Consider the following 15,065-nt stretch of genomic DNA (forward strand, 5'->3'; position numbering starts at 1 on the left):
TCTAAGTGTCATCATATGTAGACAAGAATTTTATTACACCTTCGTGTGTTTTTAGCCCTTTGTTGGCTTTTGCTCTCTTGGTCTAGTAGCTGAACACACTTGTCTTGAGTGATCTTATATGTAGACAAGACACGTTGATTCACACCATCGTGTGTGATCTTAGTCCATGTTGGCGTTTGTGTTCTTGTTCTAGTCGCTTAGATGTATGCCCATGGTTGGCTTATTTCACTCATTTCAAGTGCATCTTATGTAGACAAGAGATGTTTTATGTTTTAGCCCATGGTTGGCTTATTACTCTTGTTCTAGTAGCTGAACATACTTGGTTTTAAGTGTATTTTTACGTAGACAAGAGATACTTTTTAGTCCATGTTGGGATGTATTCTCTTGCTCTTGTCGTAGATGCACTTATTTCAAGTATTATTATATGTAGACAAGAGGTTCGTTTACACACCTTTGTGTGTGTCTTTGGCCTTTAATGGCTTTATATTCTTGATCTAGTAGCTTATACACTCGATTTATGGGTTTTGGAGGACTAATGAGGAAGTTGTTTGTAATGGATAAACTATTGTTGAAATTTGCAAAATTTCATTCATGACTTATGTTTTTCAAGTAACTCATATTTTTTGATATGGATATCAAGTTGATTTCTTAGCATTTAATCTATATATTAAGTGCTTATGGTTTTTGCCACCCTTATATGCAAAATGTGGATTTTGTCAATTAAGTATGACTTTCATAAATGATTTTAAAACCTTGTGAACTCTTGGGTTTATTTTACCTAAAGTATGCTTGGAGACTTCGTTTCTCTTGTTTGGGACTTCATTACATGTTTGAAGCATGACCATTAATGAGTTCGTTGAGTATTAATTCATTTAATGATAAGTATATGCATATGCTCTTTATGGCCTTTTTTTTGGGCTCTTATTCAATAAAGCATAGGTATTTTATGCCTCTTCGTAGGCTTCTTGTGGTATCCCTTTGTGGATCATTTTGTTATTCCCCATTATGAGGTTATATTTGTCCAATGTTGGACCTTATGAATGCATTATGCATTCTTGCAATTTATTTTTGCATAATGTGCTTCCGCTCATTTTTGTTTTAACATAATGTATGATTTAGAAACTTTGGTTTTCTAAATTTTTCGTTTCATGCTAAAGTAACTATCATATTATACATAAATTTTGCACCTTGCTAGGAATGTTCCTTTTTGAGTAAAGTGCAATGTTCTTTGTTGTTTTCTTTTCTCAGGATCTTGAAGATAAGAGAAAAGGAAGCCCCTTGGATAGAAGGTGCTCATCGATAAAGACATTGGATGAAAATATTTACAATGGCATTCGTTCTGAAGGCTCTTGAAGCTTTGAGATTCTTCTTCTTGCCGTCTTCAACCTTTTTGTTCCCCCACGCAAAGCTTGAGGGGGGGTGTTAAAATGTATCATTCAACATTTGTAATATTATATATATTTTATATATATAAAGTATAATACATATTCATATATGGTATATATGCATATGTATTATCCTAATTATATATATAAAATATATATTTCTCTATTTATAGGCATAGGGGTAGTTTAGACATTTCCAGTTTTACGCATATTCCATTTGGAATATGTTTGTAATTTTATCTTTTATTTTATTTTTTATTTTTTCCTTTTTTCGTGGTTTGCGCAACCTAGGGTGGCTCCCCAAAGAGTTGTTGGGGAGCCCCCAACGGTCACAAATGTGACCGTTGGGGGCTCCCAACGACTCCTTTGGGAGCCCCCTAGGTGGCTCCTTTCTTGTGTTATAAATAGGGGTCTCCTCTGTATTTTCCAATTCTTGAGGGAGCTTATGCTCCATTGTAATGGGGTTTTTACCCCTTCTCCATTATTCTTCAATAATATGCAACTTATGACTTTATGTCATATTTTTCCCTTTTTATGGGTTTTATGTGTTAGCACATTATGTGCTTATGTTGTTTCCCTTTAATGGGTATATTTGCACTCCACGTGCATAAGTATGGGTTCATTATTGAACCCAATGTATTCCAAGTCACTTTCTAACAAAACCTTCATAACTTTATCATTAATTCACATATAAATAAGAATTATTTGTCTCTATAATCTGTTGTGACGAGCCCCATAAGAACCGAAAAGGATTTGGATCCAGATACTTTAAAGACAAGACTGGAAAAAGGGAAATGGTGACCATGATTGTAGGTATCTGGTCGAACCAGCAATAAAACAAATAGTGACTAGTGAGTTTCATAAGAGCTCATGTTTTTTTAGAGAGACAAAGTTGTAATCAAATACAAAAAAGAGTAATAGAGTGTCTCTTATAATCTTTTCAACCACACAACTTCTGATGTTGTGGTGGCCATGTCCCAGTACTCAACTTTGGTTGACAATAATGACATCTTCTATTGTTTTTTGCATTTCCAAGACACCAATGAGTCATCTACAAAAACACAGAAACATGTAGTTGAGCATTTATCATTAAGATCTCCTCTCCAGTCAGAGTCAGTATAAGCAATTAATTCGAGTGGGGAGGAGGAAGACAAAATAATCCCTTTAGAAACAGAATTTTGTAAATATCTAATGATACGCATAACGGTACTCATATACACAGACAGTGGTAGGACAATGTTGGAATTGACTGACGATATGGATTGAATGTGTGGTCAAATATGTGAGAGGCCCAATCATTTGGTGGTAAGGAGTATGATCGTTCAAAGGTGTGTCATCTATCTTCATTTTTGCATTAGTGTCCACCATTTTCTCATCTGTAATTTCAGAATTATCTATGATGTCAGAAGTAAACTTGGATTGAGTTAGAAAATAGACACGAGTAGAATATGCAACCTCAATCTCTAAAAAGTATCTAAGAAAACCTAGATCAGTCATTTCAAAGTTTTGTTTTAAAACATTCTTAATAAAAGTAACTTCTTGTTTGTTTCCTCCAGTGATGATCATGTCGTCAACGTAGAGAAGAAGAATAACAATACCTGTATTAAATTTCTTAATAAATATAGCAATGTCAGTATAACAGAAAATAAAACCTAGTTTAACTATAAAAGAACTAAATCGATCATATCAGGCTTTAGGCGTCTGTTTCAAACCATAAAGGGATTTCCTTAATTGAAGCACATTTTCAACAGGAACTCCATATCAAGGTGGTGGATCCATATAAACTTCTCCCTTCAATTCCCCATTAAAGAAGTCATTCTTTACATCCATTTGATAAATAGGCCAACATCTAATGGCAACTACAGCTATAAGATTTCTAACATAAGTCAACCTAACTAACGGAGAAAAGGTTTCATCATAATCTATTTCATACTCCTGAGAATAAGCCTTGGCCACTAATCTAGCATCATGACTCTTGGTTAGAATTTTAAATACTCATCTACAGCCTATTGTCTTCTTTCCATGAAATTTTTGATATCCCAAATTTTGGACTTTTCTAAGGCTCTAATTTCATCATTCATGGCACTCATCCATGCAGGATAATTCTTAGTCTGGTTATATGAAGAGAGTTCAAAATAAAAAAATATCTTAGCTAGACATGCTCTATATTGAGGAGTTAACAAGGCTAAAATCTATGATCGAATTTTGGGAGGTAAGGAGAAATTATGGGAGATATGATGGGAGAATTAGAAGAGCTTTGATACCATGTAATCAAATACAAAAAAGAGTAATAGAGTGCTTCTTATGGGCTTTACAAATACACAAAAGTGTGCATACTCAAGGACCACTTATGGGTCAAATACAAGCACACAATCACAACCCACAAATGGACAAGAAACAAAGAGTAAAAATATGTCTTATTAGGATTATTGCTTGAGACAAGCCTTTTACATCCAAGGGAAATCATCCCTATATAGATACACAAAGGAGAGCCATTATAGCTGTTGGAGGCATCCCAACAACTATATTTGGGCAATGACAATATTGCCCATAACAAAACCAGAAATTTACAAAACAGAAAAAAATAAAGGAAACAAAAAATATACAAAGACACTATTGCCCCTAGTGGGCACAGCCTATACAATGAAAAGACTGAAATACTCCTATTGGGTACTACCTATTACAATCATATGAACATAGAAATCTATTAAGGTTAAAAGAGAGTGTTATAGAAATCTAAGTAAGAGTCGTGATAAGAAGAATTTGGAGAAGTATATGATAGCAAAGAAGGAAGCTAAAAAAGTAGTTCAGAACGCGAGGGATAAGGTATATAAGGAGGTTTATGACAAGTTGGATACCAAAGAAGGCGAGAAGGATATTTATAGGCTTGCAAAGATGAGAGATAGGAAATCGAGGGATCTGGGTATGGTTAGATGTATCAAAGATGAAACTCAAAGGGTTTTGGTCAAAGATGAGGAGATTAAGGAAAGATGGAAAAATTATTTTGATAAGCTATTTAATGAAAGTCATGCTCAGGATCTTGGAGACTTCTTTATTCCTTTTCATGAGATGAATCGTGACTTCATGCGCAAGATTCAAAAGAAAGAAATTGCAGAGGCTTTGAAGAAAATGAAATCAAGAAGGGCAGTTGGCCCAGATGGTATTCCTATCGAAGCTTGGAAATGCTTGGGAGAGAAAGGTTTAGAATGGTTGACAAATCTTTTTAACAAGATTTGGCGGACAAATAAGATGCCTAATGAGTGGAGGAAGAGTACTTTGGTGCCTCTATATAAAAATAAGGGTGATATACAAGATTGCACAAACTATCGTGGTATAAAACTCATGAGTCATACTATGAAACTTTGGGAGAGGGTGATTGAGTCTAGGTTGAGGAAGGTTGTCATGATATCGGAGAATCAATTTGGTTTTATGCCTGGAAGATCAACTATGGAAGCTATACATCTTCTTAGACAACTTATCGAGAGAAATAGAGAGAGGAATAAAGATTTGCATATGGTTTTTATTGATTTAGAGAAGGCATACGATAGAGTACCTAGGGACGTTCTCTGGTGGACAATGATAAAGAAAGGTGTTTCTCTCAAGTACATTAAAATAATTAAAGATATGTATGAAGGAGTAGTAACCAATGTCCGCACTTGTGGAGGGGTGACAACCAATTTTCCTATAATGGTTGGGTTACATCAAGGATCTGCTTTAAGCCCTTTCCTATTAGCTATAGTGATGGATGAGCTTACGAGATCAATTCAAGAAAATGTGTCAGTGGTGTATGTTGTTTGCTGATGATATTGTTTTGATTGATCAGTCTAGAGCTGGGGTTAATGCTAAGTTAGAATTATGGAGACAGACATTGGAAGCAAGAGGTTTTAAGTTGAGTAAGAGTAAGACAGAATACATGGAATGTCGGTTTAGTAAGCAACGAAGTAATGATGAGAGTGTAGTGAAGCTTGGTGAGCAAGAAATACCGGTGGATGATTGTTTCAAATATTTGGGATCTATCATTCAAAAGTATGGAGAAATTGATGGAGATGTAAATCATAGGATAAAGGTTGGGTGGATGAAATGAAAAAGTGCAACTGGAGTGTTGTGCGATCGTAGAATGTCATTGCGGTTGAAGGGAAAGTTTTATAGGACGACTATTAGGCCTGCTTTACTATATGGCAAGGAATGTTGGGCTGCCAAGAGACATCATATTCAAAAAATGAGTGTAGCTGAGATGCGTATGCTGAGATGGATGTGTGGAAATACAATAAAAGATAAGATTCGGAACAAGGAGATACGTAAGAAGGTAGGCGTTGCACCCATTGAAAATAAGATGAGAGAGAATCGTTTACGGTGGTTTGGACATATTCGGCGAAGGCCTAATGATGCTCCAGTTAGAAGGATGGAGAAATGGGAAAATATATTAGTTAAAAGAGGTCGGGGTAGGCCTAGGAAGACATGGATGGAGGTGATAGGAAAGGATATGAATGCTTTGAACCTCACCAAGGACATGGCATTGGATAGAAATGATTGGAGGAAAAGGATTCATGTGGAAGACCCATAATGATTTTCTTTTTGGTTCATATCGCCGACCCCAATTATTTTGGGATGAAGGCGTAGTTGTTGTTGTTTGTTGTTGTTGTATATATTTATATGTATATACTATGTATGTATATACATATATGATCATATATATATATATATATATATATATATATATATATATATATGATACAACTTAATAAAAGTGTCCATTATGGATGCATATAGGTACAAGGATGACCCATAACATCCATATTTGATCCAACCACCCTTCAGAGTTCACCCAATAACCCCCCATTAAACTAGAAAAAATGTGAAGTTACATGGCACTCATTTTGGGTGCAAATAGGCATAAGAATCCCCCACACACCTTCATGTGCAACAAGAGGTTTGATTAAACTCTTCCCAGCACATGAAATCATAAAAGAATGGAAACCACATGGCATGCTTGAAAATCCATGCAGATCAATCTAAAGTGGTTTTAAGTTGATTTCACTCGCAAGTCTGAATTTGTTAGGAATTAAGTTCTAGGATCTGCTCCAACTAGAATAGATCTAGGCATTATCAATTAAGATGGTGAGTATCACGCCTAATGTGGCCATCCTTGATGTTGGGACCTGTGGTTCGAGGTGGGTATGATAGAACATCTTGTCTACACAACCTGTCTGGCAGCTCTCAACTAGCACCACGGGGCAGTGCTACCTGAGAACTCCAACTTCGCAAGTGGAAAACCAAAATGGATCATAACGAACTTGGTGCTTGAACAGTTCGATCAGCATAAGGGCACAACTTACTACTCTCGACTCCCAAGGGAGAACGAGGGCAATACTTAATATGTGACAATTGGGTGGGCCTAAACCGAAGCTTGTCTAATGGCATTTAGTTGACTACAATAAAAAGGAAAGAAAAATAAAAGAATAAATATAAATAAAAATATAAAAAATGATACTATACATACATATTGTAACGACCCAAAATTGACCCTCAAAAAACTATGAATTTTTTTTTTTAACAATTGCGGAAAACATCCTAGGGATCCGGAGCACATTATAGATTTAATACACAACCCAACAACCATTTCAGACATAGAATAAAATTTAAACCATGAACTCGAATTGAATTAAACTTAATTGAATAGTCTCAATGAAGTTTCACATTATTCCCAAATCAAAAAGACAAAACAACTCTATCCGTCAGAACTCGAGCCACCATATTCATAACCCTCGAGTCCTCCATCCAGCCAGTCCCATCATCACGGAGCCTCAGTGCCTGAAAAACATTTTTAGAAAACGAAAAAAAACTTAAGTTCTCGTATGAAACCCTCTCGAAATCCAACAGTAAGGAAAATTAGCATAGATTAAATCAAACAAGTTTAAGAGGGCTCAACCAATATCACACATTTATAAGAGGCTTACAAATATAAGCAATTCAAGTCAAGCAACCAACAGTTTCATACTAAATTGAACATATAGAGATGCATAAACCAACGCAACATGCATGAATGGCTTTTTAAGTTCAATTACCAAGTATCGCTTTTGAATGCATGTCCCTTCTCAATGCAACACAATTAAGTTTCATCTTTTACAAGACCCACGGTTATATTAGTCGAGTCAAATCCTCGAGGTCTAAGGCAGTTTCTAACTGTATTTCAAATACACAATTTGTATTTTATTAACTGAGTCATACACATGTCTCTCGACCGACGTCAAGCATCCCCACCTTAAGTCAGGACATCGGGTATCCTCACCCAGTGTCGGGATGACAAGAGCATCCTCACCCTAGGCCACCATGCAGGCATCCTCACCCTAGTCAACCACCGTTAGAGCATCATCACCCTGAACGGCCACCGTCAGAGCATCCTCACCCTAGACGGCATTGCTTGGTATACCAAGATATCAAATTATTATATTGTTCAAGTTTCTTATATTCTTTAAAATATTATATTTTCTTTCCACAAGAATATAATAAATCCCAATATCCATAACATGCACCATCAAATCAAATATGCCCATGATCATGCATTAACCATTCAAACATGCACATCACCAAGCATTAATCATTCAAATATGCACATCATCATGCATCAACCGATTTGGATCATCATCCCGCTCGGTCATAACAGTGTATTATTCTTTCACATGCAAAACTAAAGCATAAGCATTATAAATCAACATATCAGCACATTTCACACTTATTATCTCAATAATAAGGCACAAACACAACCTCAAAAGGCCCATAAGTGGTTCAACCATAGCCACTGCACAATTTGTGTCATTTAAACAAAACATAGACTCATTCACACCAATATAATATACGAATTGCTATTCACAACAAATCCACATGAATGAAACACATATTCACATCTTTGGCTAAACCTAGGTTCCTTACATAGCTAACCAAAACCAGATTATAAAAAAAAAATTAGAAGTTTATCCACAACAAGTAATTCAGGTTATATAATCATACCCAAAAAATTATCAGATTTACATTTAAAGTCTCAAATTTTACCTATTTAAGAAAAACATAGATTCATTTGACAAGATCCCAGATTTAAATCGTGTTGACAAAAATGTAAATTTATATAATTTAAATCTCACATTTAAATCATTTTACAAAAATCCAGATTTATTCAATTTAAATCTCAGATTTAAATTAAACTTGAACTTAATTAAATTTATATTTAACCAATTAAATAAAAACAAAGTTTTTTATTTAATCTAAAACCAGATTTAATTAATCAAGAAAAACTCAGATTTTGTTAAGTCTAAGACCAAATTTAATTAAGCAAGATAGATTCAGATTTAATTAAATCTAATACCAGATTTTATAACTAATTAAAAACTCAGATTTCCTTCAATCTAACTAGATTTCATAACTAAATAAAAATCAGATTTTTATTTATCCTGAAAATTGTTTTGACAGATCAAAAGAAGAATCCAGTTCATTAAATTCAAAAAGGGAATTAGGTTTAAATCAATCACCTAAACTTGGGTTTTAATAGTTCCAACTCTAGGTTTAGTGACAAAATCCCAGATTTCATTTAACTCTAAAAAAATCCAGGTTTTTATAATCAAATGCGAACTAAATCATGTTTTAAGCAAAAATTTAAGTACTTGTAATAAATCTCGATCTTTAAGTCTAAAATTATATGTATTTCTGACTAAAACCGACTCCACTTAAGTTTAACATCAAAATACAGATTTAAGACTAACAAAAAAAATCAGATTTATCTTATTCAATTCCAAAACCAAATTTAACAAGTTAAGACAAGCTCAGATTTATGGACCTTTAAAAATTGTCAGACTTCTAAATCGTGGGTTACGGAAATCTAGATTAATTAAATTTAAAAACCCATATTTACATAAGCACTAACACGCTTCCATGGCTTAAAACTCAGATTTTTCTGTGAAGGTGCAAACACACCTATACAGTTTATAAAACTTGAACTTGTGGTTAAAATAAATAACATTAGATTCTTGGCCAAGGCGAACAATTATCATATAAAAAAAAAAAACACAGGCATAGTGCTTGTCATAGCTGCATGTAGAAAAACTTCAATAAAACTGCTTGTACACATGCCTATCAAAGCAGCACATGCATAAGAATATATGTACACATGCATCATCAAAACCACATGGGCATACTCACAAATGCATGTACACGTACCCTCCAAAGAAAATTAAATCCCTGAATTAATAGGCACCTATTCAGGTTTAAATACACATGAATAGAAACTCAAACTTTTCAGACTAAAATCCAGGTTTATTAAACCAAGACTAACCGACACCAATTCAGTTTATTATGATTCGAAGTTTAACCAACACACAACATAAAAAAAATTAGGTCAGGCATGAAGAACAGAAAAATAAGCCTGACAAATCAGAATGTTTGCCCATCCCAAAGTCAGTATATCATGATAAAAAATGCAGAAATCAACCCATCAGATTCACTAGATATAACATATCTCACAAACATGTAAGACAATTTTTTCAGTAGGTACGAAGTCCACTACTAACATAAATTCGCAGTCAGATTTTTAGCATAGATAAGAAATCAAGTTTTCGATTTAGTCCAAATTAAATTAACTGCCACCACAAATCGGAACAGGTAGAAATTGACAATCTGTACATGCTTGAATCAAAAGTGTGAAGATTCATCTGAACCTCGTGATACATGAAACAAAAACCAGTATTTGATTAATCGATCATTCAGTCCAAAAACCCCCATATCAAAACCGATTTTTCTTTTTTACCTATACAAAAACGCACCTCCTAAAAGAAAACAGAACCTATTATTTTTCTTAAACATATATCTGAAACGGCCCATGTGATTTCCCTCCCTTGTCGAGTCACGAGAGAGAATGCCCGTACCTTGCTGCCGATGATTCTCGAAAAAGAAGAAGATGAAGGAGGCGTTGAAGAAGGAGGAGAATAGGCGATGCTGCCTGCAGCCGGCTCCCCTTCTCTCTCTCTCTCTCTCTCTCTCTCTCTTCAGTTCAGCCTCCCTTTTCCTCCCAAACGAATACTGAGGAGGGCTTGTAAGAGTTGTTTTAAAACAAAAGGGACTCACTATGAAACTCTTAATTATATACATCTTATTAAAAAAAATAAGACTTATCTATCCAACTACAATTGGATATTGGATCTTGACCCAAAGGGCCCAAGATCCATATCTAAAATATATATTTATTTAAATAAAAAATTTACATTTATTATTAGGTAAAATTTACTAGATATTACATATAGATTTATATGCATACATACTTCAATATATGTATACATATATATACATTTTAACAATAGGCTCTCTAATTTGAGGTCTAAGCAACTTAGGACCTAAGTAACCCCTTACCTAAGCTCTACTTAACTCTCATGCTACTTCCCATGCCAACATGGTATTTCTTATTCATGCATGGTCTATCCTAACCCCAAGCCCCATCTCGCTCGCCCCTTTTAAGTTTGTTTGTGGCTCACCCCACCTAATTCTAGCTATCTTTACCTATTCTAGCCTAAGTCCATTCCCACCAAGGAGTATATGTGTAGATTAATGGACTCCATAAATCCAATACATTTGTATCCAGTCAAAGACCCATTAAAACAATTCCTAAAATACTGTTGATATAACCTAGGCTAGACTCTAGGACCTTGACTTGACTGCATCCTGATTGCTGCTCCACATCCATGCTCACTGTGTCACACATCTTCACACACGATCTATCTTCACAGCTTACAACTCTTCTGGCATGTTACCTCCCTCTTAATATGATATATCGTCCCAGTAGCTTTGCAAGATTATTCAGGTCTCTGGGTCTACGTGGGTCTTGAAGTTGCTCCATTTCATTGTAATGTCGTCCATTGTGAAACTCTGCTTAAACAGCATTGCTTCTGAGAATCTCCATTTGTGTTAGACCAGTAAACGATGCTTTCGTGGTGTTTTAAGTCCCACAATCCATCATCATTCCCATTTATATAACTGGATCCCTGATCCAGACCCCTTTACAAAATGTGTCTTGAATCTGATCCATATCCCAAATACAATGTCAAGTCTCATTGCATTTCTAACCTACAATAGACTAGACTCTACTAACCTAGGGACAAACCCACTGTGCTTGGCTGAGCCGTTGACTCTCCAAAATTGGTGTGATGCCAATAGAATTAGAGAATAAGCCAAAAACTGAAGTAAACTAATTAATATCACTTTATGGCATTTTTAACTTGAAAAGATTAGTAATGGTGGTGGAGGTGAAATGGAAGAAAATAAGCTCTTGTGAAAGAAAGAATTTTTTTTTAAATGTAAAATTTATAAATTATCATTAAAAAATAAAAGTAAACAATCCAAACACTGCTATTTAAAATAAGCATAAATAAATAGCAAGGAGCAGTTCATTTCCAAAGTTGATTTAGTCAAGTCGCCTTCTTCTGTTTTTATTTCCAAAGTTGAAAACCGAAGGGCAGTTGATTTACCTAATTTTTATTTTCAAAGTTGAGGCCATGTTCTGTTAGTTGCTAGCTGGATTTAATTGTGATGCACCCTGACCAAGCCTCTCATTTTTTTAGCTTGATGAGTGGGATGGGATCCACTTCTAGTAAATTGCCCAAACCTGGGATAAAATTTGAGCTTTCACTGAATTTTGTAGATTAAGATGATTTGAGGATTTTCATGGAGATTCTTCATTAGGATGTATGTTTAATTTGTACAGTCAATTGTTCATGTTATCTAGTGAGAAATACTGTTTTTCCATATTTTTTTGGGTGGATCTGATCCTGTAGGTTTGATCCATATATGGGTTGTTCTGTTGGTTAGAAACTGGAGTTTTGACCAACGGGTGGGTTCCACTTGTTTGGTAGGAGCAGCTAGTGCACGTCAGCTTTAATTGGGACATTGCCGGTTCAAAACCCAATGGTATAGTTGTATAACTGGTAGGGGTCTGCCTAACCCCAGCTGGTCTTTCAAAAAAAAAGAAGAAAAAGGAGTTTTGGATCATGAGATTATTAAGGTGCACGCAGGTTTTTCAAGAACTTGAAAGAATCAGCCTACAATGAAATTAAATTTCATGGTTTAAACACAAACGTATTTTCATATTTAAAAAAAAAAAACATGATTCGATGTGATCCCTAGCAAACAGACCATAACGAAACCCATATGTGGAGTCAGATTGAGTCACATATGGTATTCCAAATTGATGGTGTGCACGGTCAGCTGTACAAATTTTATGCTCACAAGAGGAGGACTTGTACTATTACTTGCCAGATGCAACTTATGCTCGAGCAGTTATATATTCATTTCTAGTTCCAAAATCTGCAAACATGGTTGACTTAACCACCCAACACCAAAAAATGTTCATCACAGATATGGATGCAAAACCAGGCTGAAGTTTAAAGTTGGCCCAAAGAATAATTATCACTACTGGTCTCAAGTAATATCAGTGTCTTCCTCATGATAATTTAAAAATAAGTGATTTTTTTTTGGAAGATCTGAAGGGGGTAAAAATCAAATTATAAACTTCAAAAAAAAATTGTGGTATTTACACAACCTTTCACTTGAGTTTTTTTCATCATGATGTTGGAGTTTTCATGTTTCAAAAGAAGCTTTAAAGTGCAATAAATATGATTATCGTGACATTCGGCAACTATGGATGAAAAATTTGAGTTAAAATTGAAATGAATTTTATGCTAAGCTACCGAGGTGAAAAAGATCTGTGCAAACTCATCATCATAGTCTTGATGTGTATGTGCATCGGTGTGCAGTGATGATCTATGATACAAGATACCTAGTATCTCCATGTCTCTTAAGTTTGGACCTAAAATCCATCTGTTGCAGATAAACATCCCTATGACATATGCAAATCAACATACATCATCCTAACAGAATTGGACTCCCAGCCCCTAATATAACAGGGCTAATATTGCTCATAAATATTGCAACCATTGAGATGTTTTCTCAAACTTTGGCTTCAATTGTACATAAACTTGCAAACTCTTTGCAGTCTAGCTCACTGATCATCACAAACATCCATTACTATATTTTGTGGTCCATGCATTGGGCATTTTAAATTTTGTTCCAGGAAAGAACATATCTGTGTGTGTGTGTGAATATTTATATATATTCATACTTATTTAGGACAAAAATAAGTGAGATAGAAGGGTTCTATACAATTGGGTGTATAAGATTAAAGATACACTTTACTGGCTTTTGGCCATGGTGAGGCCATAGACGAGGATTGGAACCATCTACAAAGGGCTCTCATCCCTCTACTGTTCCGGGTTTGCTGTGGCAGAAAGCAGTTGGAGCACGTTTTCTTTGACAGCAACCAATAACATAGGAGACAAATAGCCAGTTCTGGATCCCGTTTGATAAGGCTAGAAATAAAGGATTCCATTATAACTTGTTAAGTTTCCAAATTGATACATTAACTCATTATGCTTCTTAATTATTTTCATAGATGACATGCCAAAGCTTGTTCGAGGTGATTCTGCACGGGTGGTTCAAATATTTGCAAATCTGATCAGCAACTCTATCAAGTTCACGTCATGTAAGTGCTATCATAATTCTAACCCAGTTAGAAACGTATTGCCTTAATCTTATGAACAGCCACGCCATGAATTTTTTTCTGCTGATCATTATATAGTAACACATGGCTACCAAAAATTTTAAAGGCCTACCAAAGAAAAACATATTTATAGGTGCTATAATGATTCTTTTTGGATAAAAAGGTGGGCAAACGTTTTTTGTCTGAAATCAGTTTGTACATTCATGAATTTTATCCAGTTACATACTTATTAATTGCTTATTTCAGATGCTATATTGGTTTTACTTTGTCATCTCTAATTCTCAATCTTGAATCATTAAAAAGAAAAGGCATGAAAAAAGAAAGTCATCTGGAGGTGGTTCTACATGACCTTTTTCTAGGGGTTATCAATTTCACAACTGCATTAAGTGCAGGTTGGCAGGAAGATAAATGCTCATATTATATATATATGTGTGTGTTTGTGTGTGTGTAGGAAAGCACAATTTATTTTTCTCATCAATGAGATAAAAAACAAAGAAAATTCTCCCAGTGTATTTCCATTTTACAATCTAATGCTTGAACTGATAGAGATGAATATACAAGAGATTGTTAAAAGCAAAGATAGTAGTAGAAAGACAATAAATAAGAATGTCATTGGAAGCAAACCCATTTGTAAAGTTAAATACACATTAGGTGTACACCTGAACCCTTTAAGGCATGACGAGTGGCAAAAGGATGCAATTAACAATATGGGATGGACTCTGAAGAGACATATCCAATTGTGAAGATAGTAACTGTGTTGTGCTTCCACTCACTTTATTATATGGGTGGCCGTTATGTCAATATGGATGCTTAAGAGTGAATTATTGCATGGAAAAATGAAAGGATAAGTTTACATGGAATAACCTGTTGGGTTATATCAAGCAAAACCAAGAAAGTTTGTCTGCAAACTTAATAGATCCACATATGGCCTAAAACAAACATCACAAACATGGTCTTAAATTTTCCACAATGTTTTAAGATATAAGATGAAAGGGTTCTTAGAAAGTGGATTTAAAATGAAAGACCTCAGCAAGCTTCGGATATGCTAGAAAAGTTTAAGTTGAGTAATTGCAAGCCTATCAATACGG

At 34.8% G+C, this 15,065-nt stretch overlaps 1 protein-coding gene across 1 annotated transcript in view; it reads left to right on the forward strand.

The window, feature by feature from the left end:
* The window catches only part of HK1 (histidine kinase 1), a 66,943-nt gene that overhangs the window by 26,684 nt on the left and 25,194 nt on the right, over positions 1-15,065 (forward strand). Inside the window, exon 7 of the mRNA XM_090009673.1 lies at positions 13,870-13,959. Coding sequence (XP_089865799.1) covers positions 13,870-13,959 — 90 coding nt within the window. The remainder of the gene's footprint in view (positions 1-13,869; positions 13,960-15,065) is intronic.

This window comes from Nuphar pumila, chromosome 6 (assembly GCF_984573655.1).
Source record: "Nuphar pumila chromosome 6, dmNupPumi1.hap1.1, whole genome shotgun sequence".
Taxonomy (NCBI): domain Eukaryota; kingdom Viridiplantae; phylum Streptophyta; class Magnoliopsida; order Nymphaeales; family Nymphaeaceae; genus Nuphar; species Nuphar pumila.